The 25,866-nt window shown below is 42.7% G+C and overlaps 2 protein-coding genes across 2 annotated transcripts in view; one reads left to right on the forward strand and one right to left on the reverse strand.

Moving 5' to 3' along the window:
* LOC121860032 overlaps positions 1-8,857 on the reverse strand; it is a 31,005-nt gene extending 22,148 nt beyond the window's left edge. Inside the window, exon 1 of the mRNA XM_042357048.1 lies at positions 8,819-8,857. Within this exon, the coding sequence (XP_042212982.1) occupies positions 8,819-8,857 (39 nt within the window). The remainder of the gene's footprint in view (positions 1-8,818) is intronic.
* Positions 8,858-11,184: 2,327 nt separating this feature from the next.
* Positions 11,185-25,866, forward strand: part of LOC121860005 (phosphomevalonate kinase-like) — a gene marked incomplete at its 3' end in the record, with an annotated part of 45,080 nt that continues 30,398 nt past the window's right edge. The window contains 1 exon segment of the mRNA XM_042357018.1: positions 11,185-11,290. Coding sequence (XP_042212952.1) covers positions 11,212-11,290 — 79 coding nt within the window.

Below are 25,866 nucleotides of genomic sequence, written 5' to 3' on the forward strand. Positions count from 1 at the left end.
TCTCACCTGAACACTTTACGGTATATTGTCACTCATTTCTTATAAACACATATATTAATCCTAAATTACACACTAAGGTAAGGTCTTGGTTTGCTAGTGCTTGGTTAAATGCCTGGGATTTTAATATCAACGGGGCATCTGAGGCGGGTACATGACGCGCCTTGAAACAAAAGCCGAATGATCATGGCGGGGGTGTATCAACTTCACTTAAAAACTGTAATGAGGGATCCTCCTCTCACACATTGCACTATTTGAACACAGACATAAGATTCTCTGATCACTGTACCTGTCGTGGGTATATGTCACGTGAGGCTACGAGGTGTATTAAATTCATACCGACGCATACACGATATTTCCTTTCCAGTATAGTTTCTAGATCACTGTCAACACCTCACATAGTTCTGATACATTTATCCTTTTTCCAGATCATTGTTCTCATGTATTTTCATATGATATCTGTTGGAGTTATGTTCGCTACACGCTCACAGACGTAAATAGTAGGACCTTCAAACCCTGATCCACACTTAGTCTTACAGTCAGTGGCGTAGCTAGAGTGTGTGCCGCCCGGGGCGGCCCTTGAGTTTGCCCCCCCCCGTGCCCCCACAAAAAATACATATTGCACAGTGACTCACTCGTCTTGTCACGATGGAGACTTGTGCAGAACTGAAGTGAATTGCTTGTAACTGGTGGATTGGTCGGCTGTACATGAACTGATATGACCCGAGACTGCATGGTTTTGCAGCTACTGGAGACGTTAATCCTTCCCTTTGTATCGGCGGCAAGTTAATCCTCGTCGTGTCTGACCTAACACCTGACCCACACCACATGAGCTCACTGGCGTACTTGTTTGAAGTTGTTTCCTTAATCCTCAACAGGTTACAGGTTGTGTGTGTGGCGGGGGGGCGCATAGCAAGGGGTGTAGCTCATGACGTGGCCGTGATGATGTGGGTCAGGTGTTAGGTCAGACACGACAAGGATTAACTTGCCGCCGATACAAAGGGATGGATTAACGTCTCCAGTAGCTGCAGATATGGGTGATGAGCAGACCCAAAAGTGACCGCCCCCCCAAAAGTGCCGCCCGGGCGGACCGCCCCCCCCCCCTAGCTACGCTAGTCTTACAGTACCCTAGTCCGGCTCAACTGGACTTTAACATTCATCTTATGCCTACCCTGAGTGATCCTTAATGCTATGAATACATACACTTGATATGATATAACTATACCTGGGTACAATACAACACATGGTCTAGGAACCTTGAGTAGGTGAGTTGTCCTTTCTCAATGTTTCCCGTTTTCTGAGGTTCTACAAGCGCGGTGCATTTGAATGTTATGTAGCGTAATATGAATTAGATGGGATTTTTAGGGATGACAATGATGTGCGCAGTACAGCCCCAGTGACAACCTTGGCAGCCCTACCACTTACAACATTAGATCATAAAAAGACGGGATGTTCTTAGCAGAAACACAAGTACTTGCCCTAGACTCTTCACCATTGACTAGGACACAAGACCCGAAAATGTAAGGCATAAATTTCAATATTTGCTAAACATACAAACACCTGACATAAATATAATACCTAAGACGAAAATTAGCTGGAACTCAAACATGAGAAAACAGAAGCACTTGGGTTGAGCCCCAAGACCTAGCATTCTACTACTATTTTCCAATTTCCTCGCTTTTCTTCTTGCACTATCCACCAACCCCAGGTCCCTCCAAACTCCACCATTATTCTTCAAGTCCAGTTCCCGCACCACCAATCTAAGCACCTGCATCAAGATTTCTTCATACTTTACTTCACCCATCGATCGATCGGGAGACCATTCACATTCGCCAGCCAGCCTTCGCTGTGAACGGACCTCTCTTCTGACCCTGCACTGCTAAAGCCTGCCAGCCTGTCTTTAACCGTTGACGACCCGAACGAAAACGACCGCCTCATCACCATTACTCACACACCCGGGAAGCTGGTTCCAGACAACGCCCTTTCTGTGCCTCCCCACTGATCAGGGGTGACTCCTGGTCAGAGGCGGCCCTGACTGGGAGATCTGTAACGGCTTTCTGCAGCGGACTTGGGCCGCGATCCCACTGGTGTTACTTGCACCATTGGCTGCATTTCTTTGATCTTCCTTCTTTTTCGCTCTGGCCTGGGGACCTGCACCCTAGAGGTGTATTCGTCCTTGGGTGCCCCCTGTAACTGTTCACCTCCACTGTAGGAGATTGTGAACACGAAAGGGGGTAGGAGCAGAACCCACCCCTCCGCCGAGCCTTCCTGGGAAACCGTGATCGTGCGGGTCCACCAAGGAAGGGGGTCGCAATCCTTAATCCTCCACCCCTCCCCTGAATAGGTACACTTTAAGCTCACGCCTATAAGTGAGCATTTACCAACAATAGGGATATAGGTTCCCCTAACGGGGCTCCTGGGTGAGTGACACAGGAACCACTCCACGACTACTCGACCAGCAAGTGGCGGTGGGGAGTGCTGTAATTCCTGTGTTTAGGTTGCTCGCCCAGAATAGGTAGGGTGCCTGTAACTTCCGCAAAACCACAACAAGACTGATGCCACGGAGAACGACCAAAGCAAATGACTAGGACAACTGGAAACAGGATACGGGTACACTCCCTCCAGGGGGGCGTATCCGAAAAGCGCAAGGAGGAACTGGGCATACTACTATGTGCCCAGCTAAACATCAAATTCGCCGCCTTGATCGAAACAAAGGACTCCTTCATAGTCCTGTGCCTGGAAGAAAAGGATGTAGAGAATATGCTCTCTGCCGACTCAACAAAGAAATTAAAAGAACGAGGATTTGAAACAGTAATACCACCACAACTACGTGCAAAAAAATCCGTAGTAATTAAAAGGGTAGACAAAAATATACTGAAAGAAACACCAAGCTACATTGCTAACAACTTAGAAGAGAAGAACCCATGGGCCAGAGTTGAGGAGGTGGTGCTAATGCCTGGTGCTCCCACCATGATGAAGGTCAGGTTTGGAGAGATCTCCATGGCACAAAAAGCCCTAGAGAGTGGCCTCTGTATCTCCCACTACCATCTGTCAAAACATCAAATTGAGCAGGAGGAATTTTACGCAATAACACCGTGTTGGAACTGCTATAAATACAATCATCTAGCCATAAACTGTCCCCAAAAAGATAAGAAGTTCTGCTCCGAATGTGCAGCAGAGGGTCACACATTCAGAGAATGTAGTAATAAAGATAACCCCAAATGCCTGAACTGCAATGGGGACCACCGAACACTAGCAGCGCGCTGTCCCATAAGGAAAGAAATAATCAGGAATCTGAGAGAAAAAGAAAAGACAAATAAGAAGATGGAAACAGACCCTAACAAGACATATGCAGCAATTACAAAGCTGCAAGATACCACCTCCAAAGTCCTGAAGAAAGCCAAAGAAAATCCCCTCATGCAATCTACATACCTCAATTCTAACCAGCATTATTCATGCACACATCAACAACATCGCAAAACCAGGAATCTTTGGAAAAACGATCAGGGAAATGTTTGCTGCAAACAATCTGCCGGAGGTGAAATTCCCAGACGACGCCCCCTCAACAGAAATATTTAAAATTGTCACCGAGAGTAGCCTGGGAATAACCAAACCACAGGAGCACATAACCAAACTAGGCACAGAAGAAAACGTCATGGAAATAGACCCTATCAGCCCAAGCAGTCACACCACACCGCAAATCATCAGATTCCACAACTCAGCAAACAGAGAAACCACAACCTGCAAAAGCTGACCCAACCAAAGCGAAATCAAGAAAAGAATCCCACTCTGGCCATCGTGCCCCCCCATCTTCACCAAGCGATGTGCAGCCAGCAGACCTAGGAAATGAGATCGGTATCTGCTTCTAGTCAGTCAACACACTGTGGGGTATGAGATTGTTTGGTTCACACTCAGGATGGGATGGAGAAAGGAAACTCACGATGTGCTCTCTATATACATGTTGTATTGGGTGTACAATGCAGCTTGGTGCTGGGAAGGCAGCATGGTTACAAGCGTGATGTAGAGAGAGCTGGTTGGTGAGGATGCTCAGAGGAGGACCAGTCTGTGAGTCGCCATGCTCGCCGGCGGGAGCGAGGACCGCCAGGCAGGCGGAGGAGGAGGAGGTGTTGCTGGCTGGTTGGTGGAGGTAGAAAGAGCAGATCACCACGAGGTCAGGTCTTAAATAGCGGGGGTAGGCGTGGCTTAGTAGTTAACCCCCGCTCCGTGATGTATGGCGGCGCTGGTGACCTAGACCACGAGGCATACACTGGGGAATTGGTGTGGTTGGCTAGGCAGCGACAAACAGCGTTTGTAGGGGAGAAATCCACTACAATACTCCCCCTTCCCTCCAGGCGGTGTAGGAGACTTGTTGTCTGCAGGGTTGCTTTGCACATGTTAGGCAGAACGGGCGGTGCATGCCTCATGTGAGACAACGGCGATGGCGTGGATGAGCCAGTCGCTGGACACAACTGTCTAGATACACAATATCTGTGGGAGTAGAGAGGGAGAAAAAGAGTGTGTGGAGGCGATGAATGTTGTTCTTCCCTCACGGCAGGTACAGAGTCGTCAGATGCGCCAGCTGGGGTGTGTGGGCCTGGGTCAGGAGCAAGGGCTGCGTCAGCAGAAGCGGATGAGGGCTCGTGACAGCAGCTGGGTCGGGGCGGCGTCTGGGGCAGGATGGGTGTGTTGGGGTCGGAAGAGGAGCTGGTGTCTGCTTAGAGAAGCAGAGCTGCTCTAGGGTGTCTAACCTGCGGTGTAGAGACAGTAGCTGTAGAGCCGATGAGAGCTGCTTCTGGATGGATAAGCCAGTCTTCCATGTTGCTTGAAGACTGAGAGCGTGATCTGTTTCTCCTCCATCCTGTGTGAGTGCGAATCTCCGGGAGTCACCATTTGTGGGGTTCGCTCAGCATGGTTACAAGCGTGATATAGAGAGAGCTGGTTGGTGAGGATGCTCAGAGGAGGACCAGCCTGTGAGTCGCCATGCTCGCCGGCGGGAGCGAGGACCGCCAGGCAGGCGGAGGAGGAGGAGGTGTTGCTGGCTGGTTGGTGGAGGTAGAAGGAGCAGGTCACCACGAGGTCAGGTCTTAAATAGCGGGGGTTGGCGTGGCTTAGTAGTTGACCCCCGCTCCGTGGTGTATGGCGGCGCTGGTTGACCTAGACCACGAGGCATACACTGGGGAATTGGTGGGGTCGGCTAGGCAGCGACAAACAGCGTTTGTAGGGGAGAAATCCACTACAACACCACCTACAATAACAAATGATAGACTTCTGCAGGAAATCAAGGAAGGCACAATCAAATTCACCTACGAAGATGATAGGGTAGAAGAATCCTACATAGACCAGTTGATAAGTGCAGGACTTATAAACACCAAATACAACAAAATTGAAAGAGTAGATATAACTAAGTTTAAGAAAATCAGAACGGGACTAAAGGAGGAAAGGAATAGACATTCGCCAGGAGATACACGAGCCAGCAAACACCCTACACCGTACACCAAGTTCTCGGGATCCACGACTACTCAAAACAAATCATTAAAGATAGTTCAGCACAACGTCCTTGCCTGGACTCTGACGAGGAAATCAGAACTTACTAACATACACAGCACAATAGACCTAGACATCATCCTTATCAACGCACATGGTCGGATAAACAGTGACAAAATCAGGATCTTTAACTACCATGTACATCAAATGAACATACACGACGAACCACATGACGGAATAGCAATAGCTATAAAACACAACATACAATACAAAATCATTGACAACTTTCAAAGTAATTTTCTTGCAGCCGAAATAAATACAAGAGGCCCAATAACTATTGGAACTTCATATTTAACATTCAGGAGGCCAATATTCCCTACAGGGGACATCTTAAAACTAATGAGGCAAAACAATCCAGCATACTTCATAGGAGACCTCAATGCTAAACACACAACCTTAGGACACAATATTAGAAACCCAGGAGGAAAAATCCTCCATGCTCTCATCGAACACGGGACAATAACACACCTCGGGCCCGACTTCGCAACTTACGCATCAGCTGGTAACTCTGGGAAACCAGACATTGTTTTAACCAATAGGCATCACCATCTAAACGTACATCTAAAAGCTGGACCCACAACAACCAGTGATCACCTACCCATAATAGCAACTCTAGCCACATCCCCGATACAAATTCCATCAATCCCAAGATTTTCACTCAATAGAGCAAATTGGGAAAAATTTAAATCGGATCTTAGCAACAACGAACCAACACTACTACACAACAAAGACACAACAGAGATTGACAAAACACTGGATACATGGTACAATGAAGTAATAACAGCAATTAAAAACAACATCCCAAAAACAACATACCGTACATTACCACATGCACAATTAACATATGAAGAGAAAATGATCCAAGCCAGATTCACCAATCTAATTGAATACACAAAAACACACGGGTGGAGCAATGACAACAGAATATTATACAGGAATCTAAAAGAAGAACTGAAAGACATAAGCAAGAACAAACACAATGAAACATGGAACAAACTGATCCATGATACACAAGCAGACTACAGAAATCCAAAAGCATTCCGGAAAAAAATAAAAAACCTAATGGGAACTAATTCGGAAGAAACTAGCTACATAAAGGACAAAAACGGTAGAAAGACAACAGAACCACACGATAAAGAACCAATATTTAGAGAATTCTGGAAAGACATATTCAGAATCAACGACGAAGACAGTAGAAGCTTCTGCTAAGAAACAGAACAGGCAACTAGAACATATTTGAGCCAGAACACAGAGAAATGGAAACCTACTAGAAAAATCAACCTCAATTCATTAAACATCAATAACCCAATAATTGCTCCATTAACTCAAAATGATATTGAAAAAAACAATAGCAAGCTTCAAGAACAAAGCACCTGGCATAAGCCAAATTAATAAAATCGTACTTCAAAACATTCCTGAGTCTATGATCGAACAGCTTAAAAATATATACAATGCCTCACTTGCAACTGGCTTCTTCCCTACCAAATTTAAAATAGCCAAAATCAGACTCATCCCGAAAGCAGGAAAGAACCATACTCAAGCAGAGAACTACAGACCTATCTCACCACTGGAAACACCCGGTAAAATATTGGAAAAAATAGTCAACCACAGACTCAGAAATTTTCTAGACCAAGAAAACAAATATAACCCGAGACAGCGCGGCTTTCGGAAAAATCGAGGAACCAACACAGCAATAGCACGAATATACGAATCAATTGCAAATGCTGCAAGCAACAGAGACCAATGCAATATAATTATAAGAGATGTGTCAAAGCATTTGATAAAGTCTGGCATGAAGGATTGAAGTTGAAAATAATCAAATTGGACATGCCTACCAATATCACAACACTACTATGCAATTTCTTAGACAACAGAAAGGCCAAATTAATCATCGACAACCATCTAGGACAAACTTTTAACCTTCATAGTGGAGTTCCCCAAGGCAGTAATATATCGCCGCTATTATACACTGTATACACAGCAGACAAGCCGCAACCACGGCAATCAGAATATATAGCATACGCAGATGATGTCACACAGATAGTCAGGTACCCAGGAAAATCCAAACAAATGATGGCCATTAGAACAAGCAGAGAAATAGAGATAATAAACAACTATGAACGAAAATGGAAGATAAAAACCAATATCCAAAAACTCAAAATAATTCACATCACAAAAACAAACCCATACCCTATTATTGTCAACAACCAACAAATACCATATGCCGCCAACGGAAAAATCTTAGGACTCAAGATAACCAGAAACGGAATAATCCCCCACATCAATGAAAGAATAGCTATGGCAAAATCACAACTTACAAAGCTCAGAAGATTCCGCCAATTAAACACAAACACGCAATTGCACCTATACAAAGCACTGATCAGACCACACTTAGAATTCCCTCCGATACCTCTGAACACAATCGCAAGAACAAATCAACTTAAATTTCAAGCAGTGCAAAATATAGCCCTCAGAAGAGCGGCAAAACACCAACCACCATACACACAAACAGCACAAGACATACACACAGAACACGGCATAGACCCACTCAACACCAGAATACACACCCAAGCAAATGCAATATGGGAAAAAATCCAGCAAGAACAGGATCCCATACTAAACCAACTAATTGAGGAAAACAACAACACATCGCACAGATGGTGGCCTAGAAGCAGGAAAAATGATAACGAAGAACCAGAGCCTCTATATACACAATAAAAAAGAACCAAAAGATGGGCACAACTCTCCAGTCACACAAGGACCTGGAGGGACCCCACAAATAAACAAAGACCTAAATAGTTCACAAACACCCACAATAAAAAACGAAAACGAAAAAGATGGGGATCATCCCTCCAGTGCCACAAGGACCTGGAGGGACCCCCCCCCCATCATAATATGCCCCAAGGAAACATCAAATAGAACAACTTAGCTTAGCTTGGCTGAGACCGGCCTTCCCTAACCGCATGAGTCCTCTAAGGCAGCACTGTTGACGGAAGACAAAAAACCCCGTCTCCGCAAGGTGGATAGCCCACCTGCTGTTAACCTCCTCCTCTATTTCCCACTTCTGAACTTTACCTTGTACTGTACCCTTCTTACACCCTCAGAGCTAATGCTCTCTTCTCTCCGTATCACCGACCGACCTGAGATTCATTCTGCCTTAAGTTCCTGAACATGCAACACCTCCTTCGAGCAGGCTCCTCACTGTCCAGCTCTCATTCAACCTGGAGGCCAGCAACACGCAACATCTCCTCTAACGAAGCTCCAGCACGCTACTCACCCAACGTGTCCTCTGTGCAAGCTTCTCACCACACGGCATCTCCAGTACCAGACTGTCTTGTACATAATATATTTTATATAAGAAAACCACCACCTTAGAGTTTCCATCCATCCCATCCTGAGTGCGAGACAACACATAATAAAACGTAACCCTACAGTGTCTCTTATACTCGTATCTTATATAGAAACCGGTAATGGTGGTGGTGGTGGTGATGGTGGTGATGGCTGTAACATGGAAGAGGACGGTTAATACTTGGTGTTTTAATACCTCAGTTGTAGAATAACTAGGTCATTATTTTAACTTCTTGTTTTATCCTCGTCACCACTGATCGGCTCGTTAGCCGTTTGAGTGATCGGTCACGTCTCTGATACTTTTCCTTTTTTTTATCCTCTTCACCAGATGACCGACTCGTTAGCCGCTTGGGCGATCGGTCACGTCTCTGTTACGCACTGTTGGCAAGTAATGGGCATGCACCGGCTCCTCAATGTACCTAAACCCGCTCCAGTGTTGGTCAAGTCTTGTCTTGAAAGAGCTCACACTCGGTGCCGTCACAACACTTTCTGGTAGATTGTTTCAAGAGTTCACAACTCCCACCCCGAAAAAGTTTGCCCTCACAATTTTCTGGACTTGCAGCTTCTTCAATCTTGAGCTGTGACTCCGTGTGGGGCGAGCGTCCGCCAGCTCCAAGTAAGGACATTCGACTGAGTAGTGCCCCTTGAGATGCTTATACACCTCAACTAGGTCCCCCCTTGCCTGTCTGCAGTATAAGCTAGGCAAGTTCAGGCGCTCCAATCTCTCAGGGTAGCTGAGGTGCCGAAGTCCAGGCACCTGTCTGGTGGCCATCCTTTGAACATTTTCAACCAACTGACAGTCCCAAGCATATCTCGGGGACCAGACGGGGTGACAGTACTCCAGATGGGGAAGCACTTCACTCTTGAAGATCGTTACGAAAGATGGACCGTCTAGATATCTGAACGACCATCTTATAAGACCCAATAATTTATTTGCCTGATTTACCTTATTTTCGCAATGGCCCGAGAACTTCAGCTCATTGTCAACATACACAGCTAGGTCTCTCACATTCAGTCTCAAATAGTGCAGTTTCTTCATCCTGTTGGGACATATGATGCGCCTCCTTACCGTTGGTACGCCCCAGGTGCATCCTCTTACACTTCGTGACATTAAATCTCAGCAGCCATTTCTTCGACCATTCTTGGAGCCCACAGAGGTCCTTCCGCAGCTCTTCACAGTCTGCTTGGTTCTTGATTTCCCGAAATAATTTGGCGTCATTGGCAAACATTTGTATGGAGGAGTGTACAACGTCAGACATGTCATTTATGAAACAAGCAAACAACAGCGGGCCCAATACACTGCCCTGTGGTACCCCGCTTGTGACAGGTACAGATGATGATTTCGTGCCAATAATCACCACACACTGCTTGCGGTCATGTAGAAAGTCTTGAATCCACGCTAGGATATTTCCCGGAATTCCGTACCCTTCCAGTTTGATTTTCAACCTTTCGTGGGGTACACTGTCGAAAGCCTTGGCAAAATCTAGGTAAATATTGGCGATATTACCACCCCGTTCCAGAATATGGGTCCAAATATCCAATACCTTGAGCAATTGTGTTAAGCAGGAGCGCCCTGGCATAAAACCGTGTTGGCAATCCTTTACAAGGTTGTTTCGTGGTTGTTGTTGTTGTGGCGAGGGGAGGGGGGTGGGGGGTGCAGACTGTGTATTGATCTACACCTATTTAAAAAATAATGAGAAAAAAAGAACAGTACTCAGCTGCCCTCTGCAGAAAGTCTCATTTACGCTAGGACACTTTCCCGAATCCTGTACCCTTCGAGTTTAATTTTCAGCTTTTAATGAGGTACCCTTTCAAAAGCTTTGGCCAAATACAGGTATATATTGTCGATATTGCCACCCTTTTCCAAAATTTGGGTCCAAATATCCAGTACCTTGAGAAATTGTGTTAAGCAGGACTGTCCCTGTATAAAACCGTGTTGCCGGGACGAGTCTGCTTACAAGTTTCGTAGTGGAAAACATACTTAAGTAAAATTAAAGTACGAAAAAATTGAATACTTTTTAAAAAGTACATACACAAAATTATTACTTGAGTACAGTCATCAAGAAAATTTATTTAGTTACTTTGCAACTCTGGATAATCGTAATAATACCTGGTGTGGCATGGAGAAAGATACTTGTGTTTCCCGCCACCTGAGGTGTAAACAAAGCGCACGTGGGTGTTGTTGACATGGCCAGGTGCAGCCAACCACAATATTATTATTATTATTACTATTATTACTATTATTATTATTTTTATTATTATTATTATTATATTATTATTATTATTATATTGTTGTATTTGTTGTTATTTTTGACGTTGCTGATGTTATCATTGCCTTTGGTCATTATCTCTGTTGTGTGTATTATTATTAGCTGGTGCGAGGTGAGCGGTCCTGACAACAGTAGGTTTATTATATACATATATTATTATTTGTTCTTATTATTAATCTTTTCCATTGGGGTGGTCAAGGGTCAGTCTGTTCAAAATAGTTTTTATTGTTCAGTGATAGTAAAGTAAAGGGCTGACGTTTAGAGTATACTGAAATAGTCTCACCATTATCTCTCGCGTCCAGGCGAATTTTTGTGGTAACTTTAAATACTGTATGTGTACAGTAATAGCCTCAACTAATGTGGATATCCTACAGTGCTATACAGTGCAGTTTAACAGAGTACTGCAGTGTACAAGTTATATGTAGGAATTACAGTAATTGTGAAGATGGTAAGTACCTGAAGGACTTATATGAATGGAGGTTAATATTCATAAAGTGTCACCAGGGACTTGAATATTAAAAACAGGGTTTCCTAGTGTAATTCATCGTGTTAAATACAAATATAACATTGCCGTCAGAATTGAGGCAGGTAATTATATAGGACTAACCCTTGAGCGAAATTGATTGAAATATTTTTTTTAAAACGCCAGACTTTCATTGTAATATTGTAGTGGACGCTGCTGTAGTTTGTGGAAATATGTTAAAAAAATTGATATTTTTTAAATAAAAGCTACTTAACGTTTGTGGGTATGAACAGACCTAACCAACCAAAGCAAACAAACCTACCTAACCTTACCTAACTTCCCCTGGTATATGAAACAGAAAGAACTTAATATGATATGGTGAAATTTTAGGCATTTTCTGGACATGAGATAATACGGCCGCATCGGCGCTGTGCAGCCCTGCCGGGTTAGTACTGTATATTAGCCATGAGGCATAGTGAAGGTATAACTTACCTTAAGTGAGGCTTTGCTTGTGTCTGTCTCTTATTACACTACCATGTATAGCGTTCTGCACGATACTGACACTCGGATTTACATTTTGGACACTTAACAGATGATGCTGCATCATTCTTCAAAACACGGTGAATAACGTGCCAGTCAGCCAATGTACAGCCTTCACACACAGTATCCATCTTGAAACTGATCGGGAATCGAAGTTACGCTCATTGGAGCTTGAGTATTATGTCACAAAAACACTCACACTGATTCGCGTACACGACTACGATGTAAAAAAAATACTCCCACTGATTGGCTAAATATTATAAATAAAAATTTCAATTATCTCAAAAACTATAACTTTCCGTGTCGAAACGTTATAGAGGAAAAAATCTTTGTTCTCCATCTAACCATAGATGACTCAATATTGGGATCCCTGGTAACACTTTCTGAATATTGACCCTTATGAAGTTGCACCAAAATTTCTGTTATTTTCATGATATTAAACAAGAGGGCAAATATTCGTTTTAATGGCTGTAGCTCGTTTTTGTTCTGAGAATATTTTGTGTGTGCGTGTATTTAGATGTTTCACTCAAACCTGACTCACCTTTTGGGGCCAGTGAGCGAATTTTGTAAAAAATAAATAAAATTTTTTTTATTTTTTTCACAAAATTCAATCATATGCACAAGAAATGAAGGTCAGATTAAAAAAAACAACGCCTAAATAAAAAACTATTCTCAAAGAATAAATTTCCAAATCACTGTTGAAACCTAACCTAACCTAACAGCCATTAAGCAAATACAGTATTAACCAACAAGAAAATAAAAATGACAAGTTACAGAAACTAGCAGAACCTAATTTAAGCAACCTAATTTAAGCAACCTAACCTTACTTAACTTCGTAGCCAGGGGACTCCGCCCCTGGACTCCTTGGCATATGAAGCAGAAAGGGCTGACTTTAATATCTGGTATCAATAAAGGCAACTCTTGAAATAGCATTGAGTAATTTTATGATTTTATGGACATACGCTCGCCCCACAAGGGGTCACAGCTCAAGATTGAAGAAGCCGCAAGTCCAGAAAACTGTGAGGGCAAACTTTTTCGGAGTGAGGGTTGTAAACTCTTGGAACAATCTACCAGAGAGTGTTGTGATGGCACCGAGTGTGAGCTCTTTCAAGACAAGACTTGACCAACACTGGAGCGGGTTCAGGTACATTCAGGAGCCGGTGCAAGCCCAGTATTTGCCAACAGTGCGTGACAGAGAAGTGACCGATCACCCGGGCAGCTAACGAGCCGATCAGTGGCGAAGAGGATAAAAGTAAAAAGTAAAAGTATGAGAGGACGATCAGTTGTTGCACTGAAACACATATTTCTTCTTTTCACTGTCAGTTCTCTGCCACATTTTAAACACTTGCATGTCCTGCCATCTTGTACATGTTGACTGATGAACTCTTGGAGACGGTCTTCATCCTCCACAAGCACAGGTTACTTGTTAAACGGTACTGGATGACAGGGTAATTCTTGATTGAATATTTATGGTAAAAAAAAAATTCTTCATCTACAAACAGAATAAAGACATGAAAATACTGCCATAGGATCAGTGTTTGCAGTATTTTACCATGTAATTTCTCTGGTCTTTCATGCCCTGCCCACTACAAGTGATCTATAATCAAAGATAGAGAAAATTGGAAAAAAAAGAAAAATGTTGCCATGTCATCTTTTTTCCTCACTATCATTCAAGCAACATGTGTGGAAAATATGAATTTATTCTGTAAGTAATTTCTACAGCTAACCGTCTCCACCACTGTGACTCTGAGAACATAATGTTGTACTGTACAGGTACATAGTTAACACTTCTTTACAGACCAGGAATAATTTACTGAACTATTCCTCAAACACTGCCATATATGATTTAGGCTCATAAGCTGGTGTTTGTGGAATAGTAGTCAAAATTGATAATACTGTACTGTACTTACCATGAGGTTATATGTAAACTATTGTAGTGGACGTCTCCCCTACAAACTGCGTAGCTGCCACCACCTGCTACCGCCTCCCTAGCAACCAACCAGATGTTACCGTATCTTAGCAACGGAACTAGTCACCGGCGACTTCTCGGGTTTTCCCAACATGACTCATAGCGGCTGCTGCTGGGTATATAAGCTCTGTCTCTCCATTGAGATTCATTCTGACCATTCTTCTTGAACAAGCAACACCTCCTCCTCCGCCGCTGCCTGGCTGCCCTCGCTCCTCCTCGCCTGCCTGGCGGTCCTCGCTCCCGCCAGCGAGCATGGCGACCCACCAGCTGTCCTTCTCTGAGCTTCCTCACCAACCAACTCTCATTCTGCCCATCTTCCTGAACAAGCACCTCCAGCACCAGACTGTCTATCATATAACTTATATTAAGTATATAAGAAAACCACATTAGAGTTTCCTTCCATCCTGAGTGCTAGACAACATTAATATATCGACACCCCTACAATGGTGACTCCCGGAGATTAGCACTCACACAGGATGGAAGAGACACTGATCACGCTCCCAGTCTTCAAGCAGACACCGGCTCCTCTTCCTGCCCCAAGCACCACATCCTACGACCCCAGCACACCCGTCCTGCCTCAGACGCTGACCCAGGCCCACACACCCCAGCAGGCGCATCTGACGACTCAGTACCTGCCGTGAGGGAAGCACACAACATCCATCGCCTCCACACCCCCTCTTTTCTCCCTCAGGTACTCCCTGCTAATGTCCTGCACCCTGCTGCTGTCGTGGACCCAGCTGCTGTCACGAGCCCTAATCCGCTTCTGCTGACGCAGCCCCTGCTCCTGATCCAGGCCCACACACACCCCAGCAGGCGCATCTGACGACCCTGTACCTGTCGTGAGGGAAGCACACCAATCATCGCCTCCACACACCCTTTTTCTCCCTTCTCCCACAGATAGTGTGTATCTAGACAGTTGTATTTCAGCGTTCGGCTCATCACGCCATCGCCGTTGTCTCACATGAGGCATGCACCGCCCGGTCTGCCTCACATGTGCTAAGCAACTCTACAAACAACAAGTCTCCTACACCGCCTGGAGGGAAGGGGGAGTATTGTAGTGGACGTCTCCCCTACAAACTGCGTAGCTGCCACCACCTGCTACCGCCTCCCTAGCAACCAACCAGATGTTACCGTATCTTAGCAACGGAACTAGTCACCGGCGACTTCTCGGGTTTTCCCAACATGACTCATAGCGGCTGCTGCTGGGTATATAAGCTCTGTCTCTCCATTGAGATTCATTCTGACCATTCTTCTTGAACAAGCAACACCTCCTCCGCCGCTGCCTGGCTGCCCTCGCTCCTCCTCGCCTGCCTGGCGGTCCTCGCTCCCGCCAGCGAGCATGGCGACCCACCAGCTGTCCTTCTCTGAGCTTCCTCACCAACCAACTCTCATTCTGCCCATCTTCCTGAACAAGTACAGTCAACCCTCACATTACGCGGTCCCGCATTCCGCGGTTCACCGTTAACGCGGTGCCCTGCCGGAACCTAACATGCTCACATTCCGCGGTCGTGAACCCCATTACGCGGAGAGCGGCTGGCAAGCCGCGCCATTTTTGGATCCAAACCTCCCGCCATCCGCCATGTTGTGTAAGAGGCGCGAAAATGGTGCGCACAAGGTCGCCCAGTCATCAAAACATTACCAGTTCTTCACCCGCCACCCACTACAGCCGGCCCAAGTCAGTGATAGTGATAATTATAGTGAGGATATGGACTTATATGAACTTTGGGGGGTTTGACAAAGAGGCCCTGCAAGCCTCTGTGGTGGATAGTGATACAATTGATACAAGTGATACAGGTGAGGGCCAATAATCTGCCCTCTGCCTCGGAACCAACCGCCCATCCCCGTGTGTCCAGCCATCTTTTCTACTAATATAAGTGTTAAAAAACCTAATATTATTGATATTTCTCTTAATTATTAATTGTGTGTGCATGCCATCATAAAGTTAAGATAATATTTTTACTACAACATAGTTGTGTGTCGTCAAAAAGTGGAGTTTGGGGATTGGCCTGGACTCCATTTCAATTAATCCCATATGTTATGTTGTTCACTTTACGCGTTCCTCACTTTCCGCAGTACCCTCCGGGTTACATTAACCGCGTAATGTGAGACCCAACTGTACCTCCAGCACCAGACTGTCTATCATATAACTTATATTAAGTATATAAGAAAACCACATTAGAGTTTCCTTCCATCCTGAGTGCTAGACAACATTAATATCTCGATACCCCTACACTATGATTCTTATTTTTGTTTAGTCTTGTAGTGAAGACAACTTCTCCCTAACAGTAAGTCATTATGGAACAGGAATAGCAAATTTTGTACTTTAATTTTTTCACCAATTATATTTACTTAATAGTGATAAATGTCACCTGCCATATCTCACCAACATCATTTGTGGCAATTACTGGAAGAGCTTGTATGGAACAGTTGCTCAAGTCGTTCATTTATATGTAACGGACACTGCAACTGTTTGTACAGTACAGTGACCCCTCGTTTAACGAACACCTCGGTTAACGTAATTTCGATTAACGAACTGCCTTCCATAAGGATCTTCAATTCGTTTAACGAAAAAAATTTCGCTTAACGAACTTCTTACGAACCGACCTCAACATGTTTTCGCTTGCACTGACCGGGCAACCAGCTTTAGTATCAGTCCGCCAATACATTAATCGGTTCTAGGGCTTAAATTCCTTACTATTTTTGTAAATATCAAGAAGTTTATACTATTCAATTATTTTAAAAGTTTAATATTAACTTTTTTAGTCATTTTAACAATTATTGAACATAATTGAAGGTAAAGTGACTAGTTTAATGCGCGGCATCCAGCCTCTTAACACAGCAAACAGGCGTCAGTCTCTCTCTGTTTTCACTGGAGGTAACATCTTGCTTGAGACTCTCTTCAACTAAACGCTTTTTTTCTGTGTTTCCAAGCAAATTATTGGTCATTTTGAAAATTATTTTACATATTGACAATATATAGTGCAGTGCAGTGTTATTTTAAAGAAAATATTCTTTATTTACAGCTAGTTTAACTTTGAAAAATACGTGTTGCCATTGTTTGAATCCAGCATGGGGCCTAAGAGATCAAGAAAAGTGATTTCAATCCAAATGAAGCAGGAAATAATAAAAAAACACGAACAAGGTATTAAATCAAATGCGCTATGCAAAGAATATGGCATGTCGGCATCAACTGTGTCGACAATTCTTGCACAAAAAGACAAATTTAAGGAAGTGAACGTGAGAGACAAATCTACAAGAGTGTTTAAAAGTAGATCCCTAATCGTAGAAACTGAGAGGTTACTTATCATCTGGATTAGGGAAAAACAGATGAAAGGTGATTCAGTTTCTGGTGATTTCATTTGTGAAAGAGCCAGGGAGATTTATGAACATTTAAAGACAGATCAACCTAGTTCTTCAGGAACAGAATTTGAAGATTTTCGGGCTAGCAAAGGCTGGTTCGAAAAATTTAAGAAAAGAAGTGACATTTTAAGTGTTGTTAGGCATGGTGAAGCTGCTAGTGCTGATAAAGAAGGGGCAGCAAAGTTTTTAATTGAATTTAAAAAACTGATGGAAGAAGAAAATTATCTTCCACAGCAAGTTTTCAATGTTGACGAAACTGGGCTGTTCTGGAAAAAGATGCCCAAAAGAACATTCATCACCAAGGATGAAGCCTCTTTACCTGGGCATAAACCCATGAAAGACCGTCTCACTCTATTGCTTGGTGCCAATGCTTCAGGGGATTTCCGACTGAAGCCTATGCTTGTCTACCACTCTGAAAACCCCAGGGTGTTCAAGCAACAGAAAGTGGTAAGAACAATGCTTGGAGTTTATTGGAAGTCAAACCGTAAGGCATGGGTGACAAGACAGTTCTTTAATGAATGGGCTATTGATGTGTTTTGCCCCTCTGTCAAGAGCTACCTAACCACCAATAAACTTCCTTTAAAGGCTCTTCTCCTCATGGATAATGCTCCTGGTCATGACCCTGACCTTGCCAGAAATTTGGAGTATAAATTTGACTTTGTGAAAGTGTTGTTTTTGCCTCCAAACACTACATCACTCATACAGCCAATGGACCAGAATGTGATCAGCAACTTCAAGAAGTTGTACATGAAGAAAATGTTTAGGAGGTGTCATCAGGCAACTTCCATTGATCCTGAACTAACACTGAAACAGTTCTGGAAGACACAATTCAACGTCCTGGAGGCTGTAAAATTGATTGTGTCATCATGGCAAGAAGTCTCCAATAGAACCCTCAATTCTTCATGGAAAGCACTGTGGCCATCAGTAGTCCATGATTTTGAGGGATTTGAGGATGACACAGAGTTGGACCAGGAGATTGTGTCCATTGGTCAGTCATTGGGTCTTGAAGTGGAGGAGAAGGATGTGGAAGAGCTTGTGATGTCTCATGAGGAGGAACTTACTCCTACTGACTTGAAGGAACTGGATGAGATGTTACGGGTAGAGGCTGACAGTGGTGAGGAGGAAATTGAAAGTGATGACCATATGTCAGCTACACAGTTGAAAGATGTGATTTACCACTGGGAGAAGTTCAGGGAACTGGCTTCAAAGCACCCAGAAGTGGAAAAAACTGAACTAGCTTTGTGTCATGTTGAGGACTCAGTGGTCTCCTTCTTTAAACATAAGTTAATGGTGAGGAGGACAGATGCCCCACAGACCACAATTGACACTTTCTTCAGTAAAAGGCAGAGGGAACAAGATGCTAGCCCTCAGCCTTCCACTTCAAGAAGGAGAGAGGATGTTCATGGTGGAGAATCTGTCAGTCCAGAGGTTCCTGACATTTTCATGGAAGGTGACTCACCTTCCAAGAAGCAGTAAAATGCTTCTCCTCCACTTCCTTCTCTTCTCCCTTCTCCTCCTGCACCTCCCACTTCAAATGCACATCATCACCATCATCCAGGAGCCTTCTACATACACACCTCAAAGTAAGTAAATTTTTCCGCTATTTTTGTTGAAGTTAGGAAATTTTCGGTGAGCTGGAACCAATTACCCAAAAACCCATTGAAACAATGGTTTCGGTTAACGAACGTTTCGGTTAACGAACGACCTTCTGGAACGGATTGAGTTCGTTAACCGAGGGGCCACTGTATATGTATATGTATATATATATGTATATGTATATGTATATATATATGTATATGTATATATATATATATATATATATATATATATATATATATATATATATATATATATATATATATATATATATATATATATATATATATATATATATATATATATATATATATATATATATTGTCCCTCTAGAAACTTCTGTGGCGCCTCAGTGACGAGGTAAATAATGAAAAAGTTTTTTTTTAACGTCGAGCGCTCGCTGTCACTACGCACTTAGGGGTAATTTTTCCACTTGCCTTTGTGTCCGAGATGACCAATAATAATTCATATATTTACTGATCATAATACTTATTTCCTATAAATAATTCATTAAGAATTTATTTTATTTGCATTACTGTACTCTTCATAAAAAGTGCTCAGCGACATACACATGCAGTCTGTCGTCAGGCTTTATGTTGGGAGAGCATGTAGGTCATACAAATAATTATCGGAATAATAATTCCACAAATAAATACATTTATAACATAATTATAGCATTATCATCTATTAATACTAAACTAAAATAAAACTACACAACTTTTAGTAATACAGTGGTCCCTCGGTTAACGAGCACAATCCGTTCCAGCAGGTTGCTCGTTAACCGAAACCATTGTTTCAATGGGTTTTGGGTAATTGGTTCCAGCTCACCGAAAATTGCCTAAATTCAACAAAAATGGTAGAAAAGTTCACTTACTTTGAGGTGTGTATGTAGAAGGCTCCTGGATGATGATGATGTGCATTTGAAGTGGGAGGTGGAGGAGAAGAGAAGGAAGTGGAGGTGGAGGAGAAGCATTTCACTGCTTCTTGGAAGGTGAGTCACCTTCCATGAAAATGTCAGGAACCTCTGGACTGACAGATTCTCCACCATGAACATCCTCTCCCCTTCTTGAAGTGGAAGGCTGAGGGATAGCATCTTGTTCCCTCTGCCTTTTACTGAAGAAAGTGTCAATTGTGGTCTGTGGGGCATCTGTCCTCCTCACCATTAACTTATGTTTAAAGAAGGAGACCACCGAGTCCTCAACATGACACATAGTTAGTTCAGTTTTTTCCACTTCTGGGTGCTTTGAAGCTGGTTCCCTGAACTTCTCCCAGTAGTAAATCACATCTTTCAACTGTTTAGCCGACATATGGTCATCACTTTCAATTTCCTCCTCACCACTGTCAGCCTCTACCTGTAACATCTCATCCAGTTGCTTAAAGTCATCAGGAGTAAGTTCCTCCTCATGAGACATCACAAGCTCTTCCACATCCTCCTCCTCCACTTCAAGGCCCAATGACGACCAATGGACACAAACTCCTGGTCCAACTCTGTTTCTTCCTCAAATCCCTCAAAATCATGGGCTACTGATGGCCACAGAGCTTTCCATGAAGAATTGAGGGATCTAGTGGAGACTTCTTGCCATGATGACACAATCAATTTTACAGCCTCCAGGATGTTGAATTGTGTCTTCCAGAACTGTTTCAGTGTTAGTTCAGGATCATTGGAAGTTGCCTGATGACATCTCCTGAACATTTTCTTTATGTACAACTTCTTGAAGTTGCTGATCACATTCTGGTCCATTAGCTGTATGATTGATGTAGTGTTTGGAGGCAAAAACAACACTTTCACAAAGTCAAATTGATACTCCAAATTGCTGGCAAGGTCAGGATCATGACCAGGAGCATTATCCATGAGGAGAAGAGCCTTTAAAGGGAGTTTATTGGTGGTTAGGTAGCTCTTGACAGAAGGGCAAAACACATCAACAGCCCATTCATTAAAGAGCTGTCTTGTCACCCATGCCTTACGGTTGGACTTCCAATAAACTCCAAGCTTTGTTCTTACCACTTTCTGTTGCTTGAACACCCTGGGGTTTTCAGAGTGGTAGACAAGCATAGACTTCAGTCGGAAATCCCCTGAAGCATTGGCACCAAGCAATAGAGTGAGACGGTCTTTCATGGGTTTATGCCCAGGTAAAGAGGCTTCATCTTTGGTGATGAATGTTCTTTTGGGCATCTTTTTCCAGAACAGCCCAGTTTCGTCCACATTGAACACTTGCTGTGGAAGATAATTTTCTTCTTCCATCAGTTTTTTAAATTCATCTAAAAACTTTGCTGCCCCTTCCTTATCAGCACTAGCAGCCTCACCATGCCTAACAACACTGAAAATGTCACTTCTTTTCTTAAATTTTTTGAACCAGCCTTTGCTGGCCCAAAAATCTTCAAATTCTGTGCCTGAAGAACCAGGTTGATCTGTCTTTAAATGTTCGTAAATCTCCCTGGCTCTTTCACAAATGAATTCAGTAGAAACTGAATCACCTTTCATCTGTTTTTCCCTAATCCAGATGAGAAGTAACCTCTCAGTTTCTGCAATTAGGGATCTACTTTTAAACACTCTGGTAGATTTGTCTCTCACTTTCACTTCTTTAAATTTGTCTTTCTGTGCAAGAATTGTCGACACAGTTGATGTCGACATGCCATATTCTTTGCATAGCGCATTTGTTCTAATGCCTTGTTCATGTTTTTTTTATAATTTCCTGCTTGGTTTGGATTGAAATCGCTTTTCTTGATCTCTTAGGCCCCATGCTGGATTCAAACAATGTCAACACGTGATTTTGTAAGTTTAAACTATGTACTGTAGCTGTAAATAAAGATTATTTTCTTTAAATCAACACTGCACTGCACTATATATTGTCAATATGTAAAATAAATTTCAAAATGACCAATAATTTGCTTGGAAACACAGAAAAAAAGCATTTAGTTGAAGAGAGTCTCAAGCAAGATGTTACCTCAACTGAAAACAGAGAGAGACTAACGCTTGTTTGCTGTGTTAAGAGGCTGGATGGCGCGCATAAAACTAGTCACTTTACCTTCAATTATGTTCAATGATTGTTAAAATGACAAAAAGTTTAATATTAAACTTATAAAATTATTGAATCATATAAACTTCTTGATATTTACTAAAATAGTAAGGAATTTAAGCCCTAGAACCGATTACTGTATTGGCGGACTAATACTAAAGCTGGTTGACCGCCAAGTGCAAGCGAAAACTTGTTGAGGTCGGCTCGTAAGAAACTCGTTAATCGAGGGATTGCTCGTTAACCGAAGTTAAGAATCTTATGGGAGGAAACTTGTTAACCGAAATCTCGTTAACCGAGGGAACGCTGTATACATACAGTACAGTTAGCTCCACCCCATGGAGCTGGCATGGGCAACCTTTCCTTAGTCATGGTCTGTATTACAATTTAGGTATTTTTCTGTGGGCTAACCCACCAAAATTTATATCCTACCTAACCCAAAAGTAATGTTAATAGTATTAGCACGAACAGGGCAATAGTTATCGTCACATCTACCTCATGATATTTTCAGTTTACAATCACATTCTTTTTACCATTTATGAAACAAATCCATCTTAATAATTTTTTAAGTAAAATGTTAATGTTTCTTGGCATTTAACAGAAGATGAGTGAAGCAGTCTGTTAATACATTGATTTTTCCTAAAGTTAAAGCATTTTCTCCTTACATATGAGACACTCCCACCAGAATAATGTCAATGTTAATCTTGGTGCACGAGGAACTACAGTGAAACAACCTATAGGCCAAGGATGGCCAACCTCCGGCTCATGCACCAAACGTGGCGCATTGCAACCCTGTGATAATAATAAAGTAAGGCAGGAAGCCTACTCATTATTTTTAGCAATTTTATTATTTCGTGCTCATCCTTTTTAGCGAATGTTATCTTCTTTCACATTAATCTGTTATCAGTTAAAAATGTGCTTAATGAAGCGTCCGATGAAATTGCTTTAGCGTTGGCAAAAAAAAGGAAGTCTTTATCTGATGGAGAAGAAATTGTTAAGCCTTGTCTCCAAATATTTGCAAGACGTCTCGGTGATAAAAGTATTGAAAGGAAAGCAGACGAAATTGCTCTATCAAAGCAGACAGTTACGAGACGTACCGAGGAACTCTCATGATGTATCTCAGCAACTGAAAGACCTTGTCCATTCTTGTACTTTCTTTTTTTTAGCTTTGGACGAATCAACTGACGTATGTGATGTAGCCCAGTTAAGCATTTTTATAAGAGGAATTGATGATCATTTTAGTGTCTTTGAAGAACTTGTCAGTCTTGAGTCGCTTCATGGAAAAACAAGAGGATCAGACATATTTGACAAAGTAAAATCATGCCTAGAAAATCTACAATTAGATTCTAGTAAACTCATCACTGTGTGTACTGACAGAGCGCCGTCAATGATAGGTAAAGTCACCGGGACTACAACTTTGCTTGAAAACTTTTTAAATCGTCCTCTACTAAAATATCACTGCATTATACACCAAGAGTCACTGTGTGGAAAAACTTTAAATTTGCAGCATGTTATGTTACCGGTTGTGAAATATGTGAATAAAATTAGAGCAAGAGCATTAAACAGACGAGAATTCAGAGAATATTGTGAAATGTTAGATTTGGAATATGGCGATCTTGTCCTTCATTGTGAGGTGCGCTGGCTTTCTAGAGGACAGGTTACGAGTAGGTTTTGGAAACTGAAAAATACTGTTCATAATTTTCTAGAAGAGAAAAATGAGCTACCTGAGGGAAGAGCCCTTTTATGTGATAAAAACTGACTATTTGATTTGGCATTTTTAGTTGATGTTACCAGACATCTCAATGATCTAAATTTGAAACTGCAGGGCAAGAACAAATTGTTTCCTAGCTTAGTAAATGACATCACTGCATTCAAGGTGAAGTTAAAACTGTTCATCTCTCAGTTAGAAAATGAGGATTTGAGCCAGTTTCCGCACTTAAAAGATCAGAATGAATGTGCTGCTCATAATGGCAATTTGACAAAATATACTGAAAAAATCAAGTTATTGCAAGAGTCATTTGAAAGTCGTTTTTGTGATTTTGCTAAAGAAGAAGACTGCATACTCGCATTTATAAACCCATTTTCACTTAGTGAACAAAAAATAATGAAGATGCCTAGTGACATACAAATGGAACTTATTGACTTGAAAACAAATTCATTATTGAAAATGAAATTTGATGAGCTTTCCTCAGTCCCAAATGCTTCTGACATGATTAATTTCTGGCAATCATTACCCTGAGAAAATTTCCCAGAACTAAGAAAATTTGCCCAGAGTTATACAGTGAACCCTCACTTTACGCGGTTAATTCAACCCACGGCGGCCCGCGTAAAGTGAACAACATAACACATGGGATTAATTGAAATAGAGACTTGGCCGACCCCCAAACTCCACTTTTTCAGACACAATACCTACGTTGTAGTAAAAATAACTTCTTAATTTTATGATCGTATGCACACACAATTAATAATTAAGAGAAATAGCAATAATCTTAGGTTTTTTAACACTTACATTAGTAGAAAAGATGGCTGGGCACACGGGGATGGGGGGTTGGTTCCGAGGCAGAGGGCAGATTATTGGCCCTCACCTGTATCACTTGTATCACTATCCACCACAGAGGCTTGCAGGGCCTCTTTGTCAAACCCCTCAAAATCCATATAAGTCCATATCCTCACTATCATTATCACTATCACTGACTTGGGCTGGCTGTGGTGGGTGGCGGGTGAAGAACTTGGTAATGTTTTGATGACTGGGCGACCTTGTGCGCACCCTGCTCGCGCCGCTCTCCACGTAAAGGGTAAACACACCGCGGAAAGTGAGCATTCCGGTTTCGACAGGGTACCGCGTAAACGTGGAAACGCGTAAAGTGGGACCGCATAAAGCGAGGGTTGACTGTATATGTCGTTTCGGAACGACATATAGATGTGAACAAGCATTTTCATCCGTGAAATTTATTAAAAGCAAAACGAGGTCGCGACTGACTGATTCAAATTTGAAGAATTCTCTGCTGCTCTCAGTAACAAATTTAACTCCAAACATTGAAAGACTGGCGAAATGAAAACAGACTCAAAAGTCTCATTAAAGGTAAGTAATGTTTATCTGCTTTATCAGATATTGTTTTTATATTAGGGAGGGAGGGAGGAAAGACGACGCTTGACCTAGCCGCGGCAGTTTCATCCCTCAAGGCCACACCGTGTAAACGTGCATCCATTGTTCCGTAAAATGGCTTCCGCCGGACCACCACCACCCCCAGAGAGAAACCTTTCCTTACCTGGACCCAGCGGCACTAAGCCAAAGAAGACACGACGTTCCTTAAGCTACGAGGTGAAGTATACCATCATCCAAGAGTTGGAGAAAGGAACAAGGCAGGTTGATTTGGCGCGCCAGCATGGTGTGAAGGAATCTACGATTCGAACAATAAAGAAGAATGCAGCCAAGATAAAGGAGCACATGAAGATCACAAAGTCTACAGGTGCTTCTATGATCAAGTATTTTCACAACCAGGTGCTTCTCAAGACAGAAAAATTACTTGTGAGGTACTTGGTGCGTCAGGCGCGACGGAACATAATGGTCGACACGCGCTCTGTTAAGGACTACGCACGTGAACTGTACATGGCAGTGGCACGAAAGATGGGAATTACAAAGCCCAAACCCTTTAATGCTTCCTCTGGGTGGTTACAGAGGTTTAAGATCCGGAACAAGATCACCAATATAAACATTGGTGATGAAGAAGCGAGTGCTGACCGTGCTGCGGCTCGGGAATTTCC

Source organism: Homarus americanus, unplaced genomic scaffold (assembly GCF_018991925.1).
Source record: "Homarus americanus isolate GMGI-L3 unplaced genomic scaffold, GMGI_Hamer_2.0 scaffold824, whole genome shotgun sequence".
NCBI classification, from domain to species: domain Eukaryota; kingdom Metazoa; phylum Arthropoda; class Malacostraca; order Decapoda; family Nephropidae; genus Homarus; species Homarus americanus.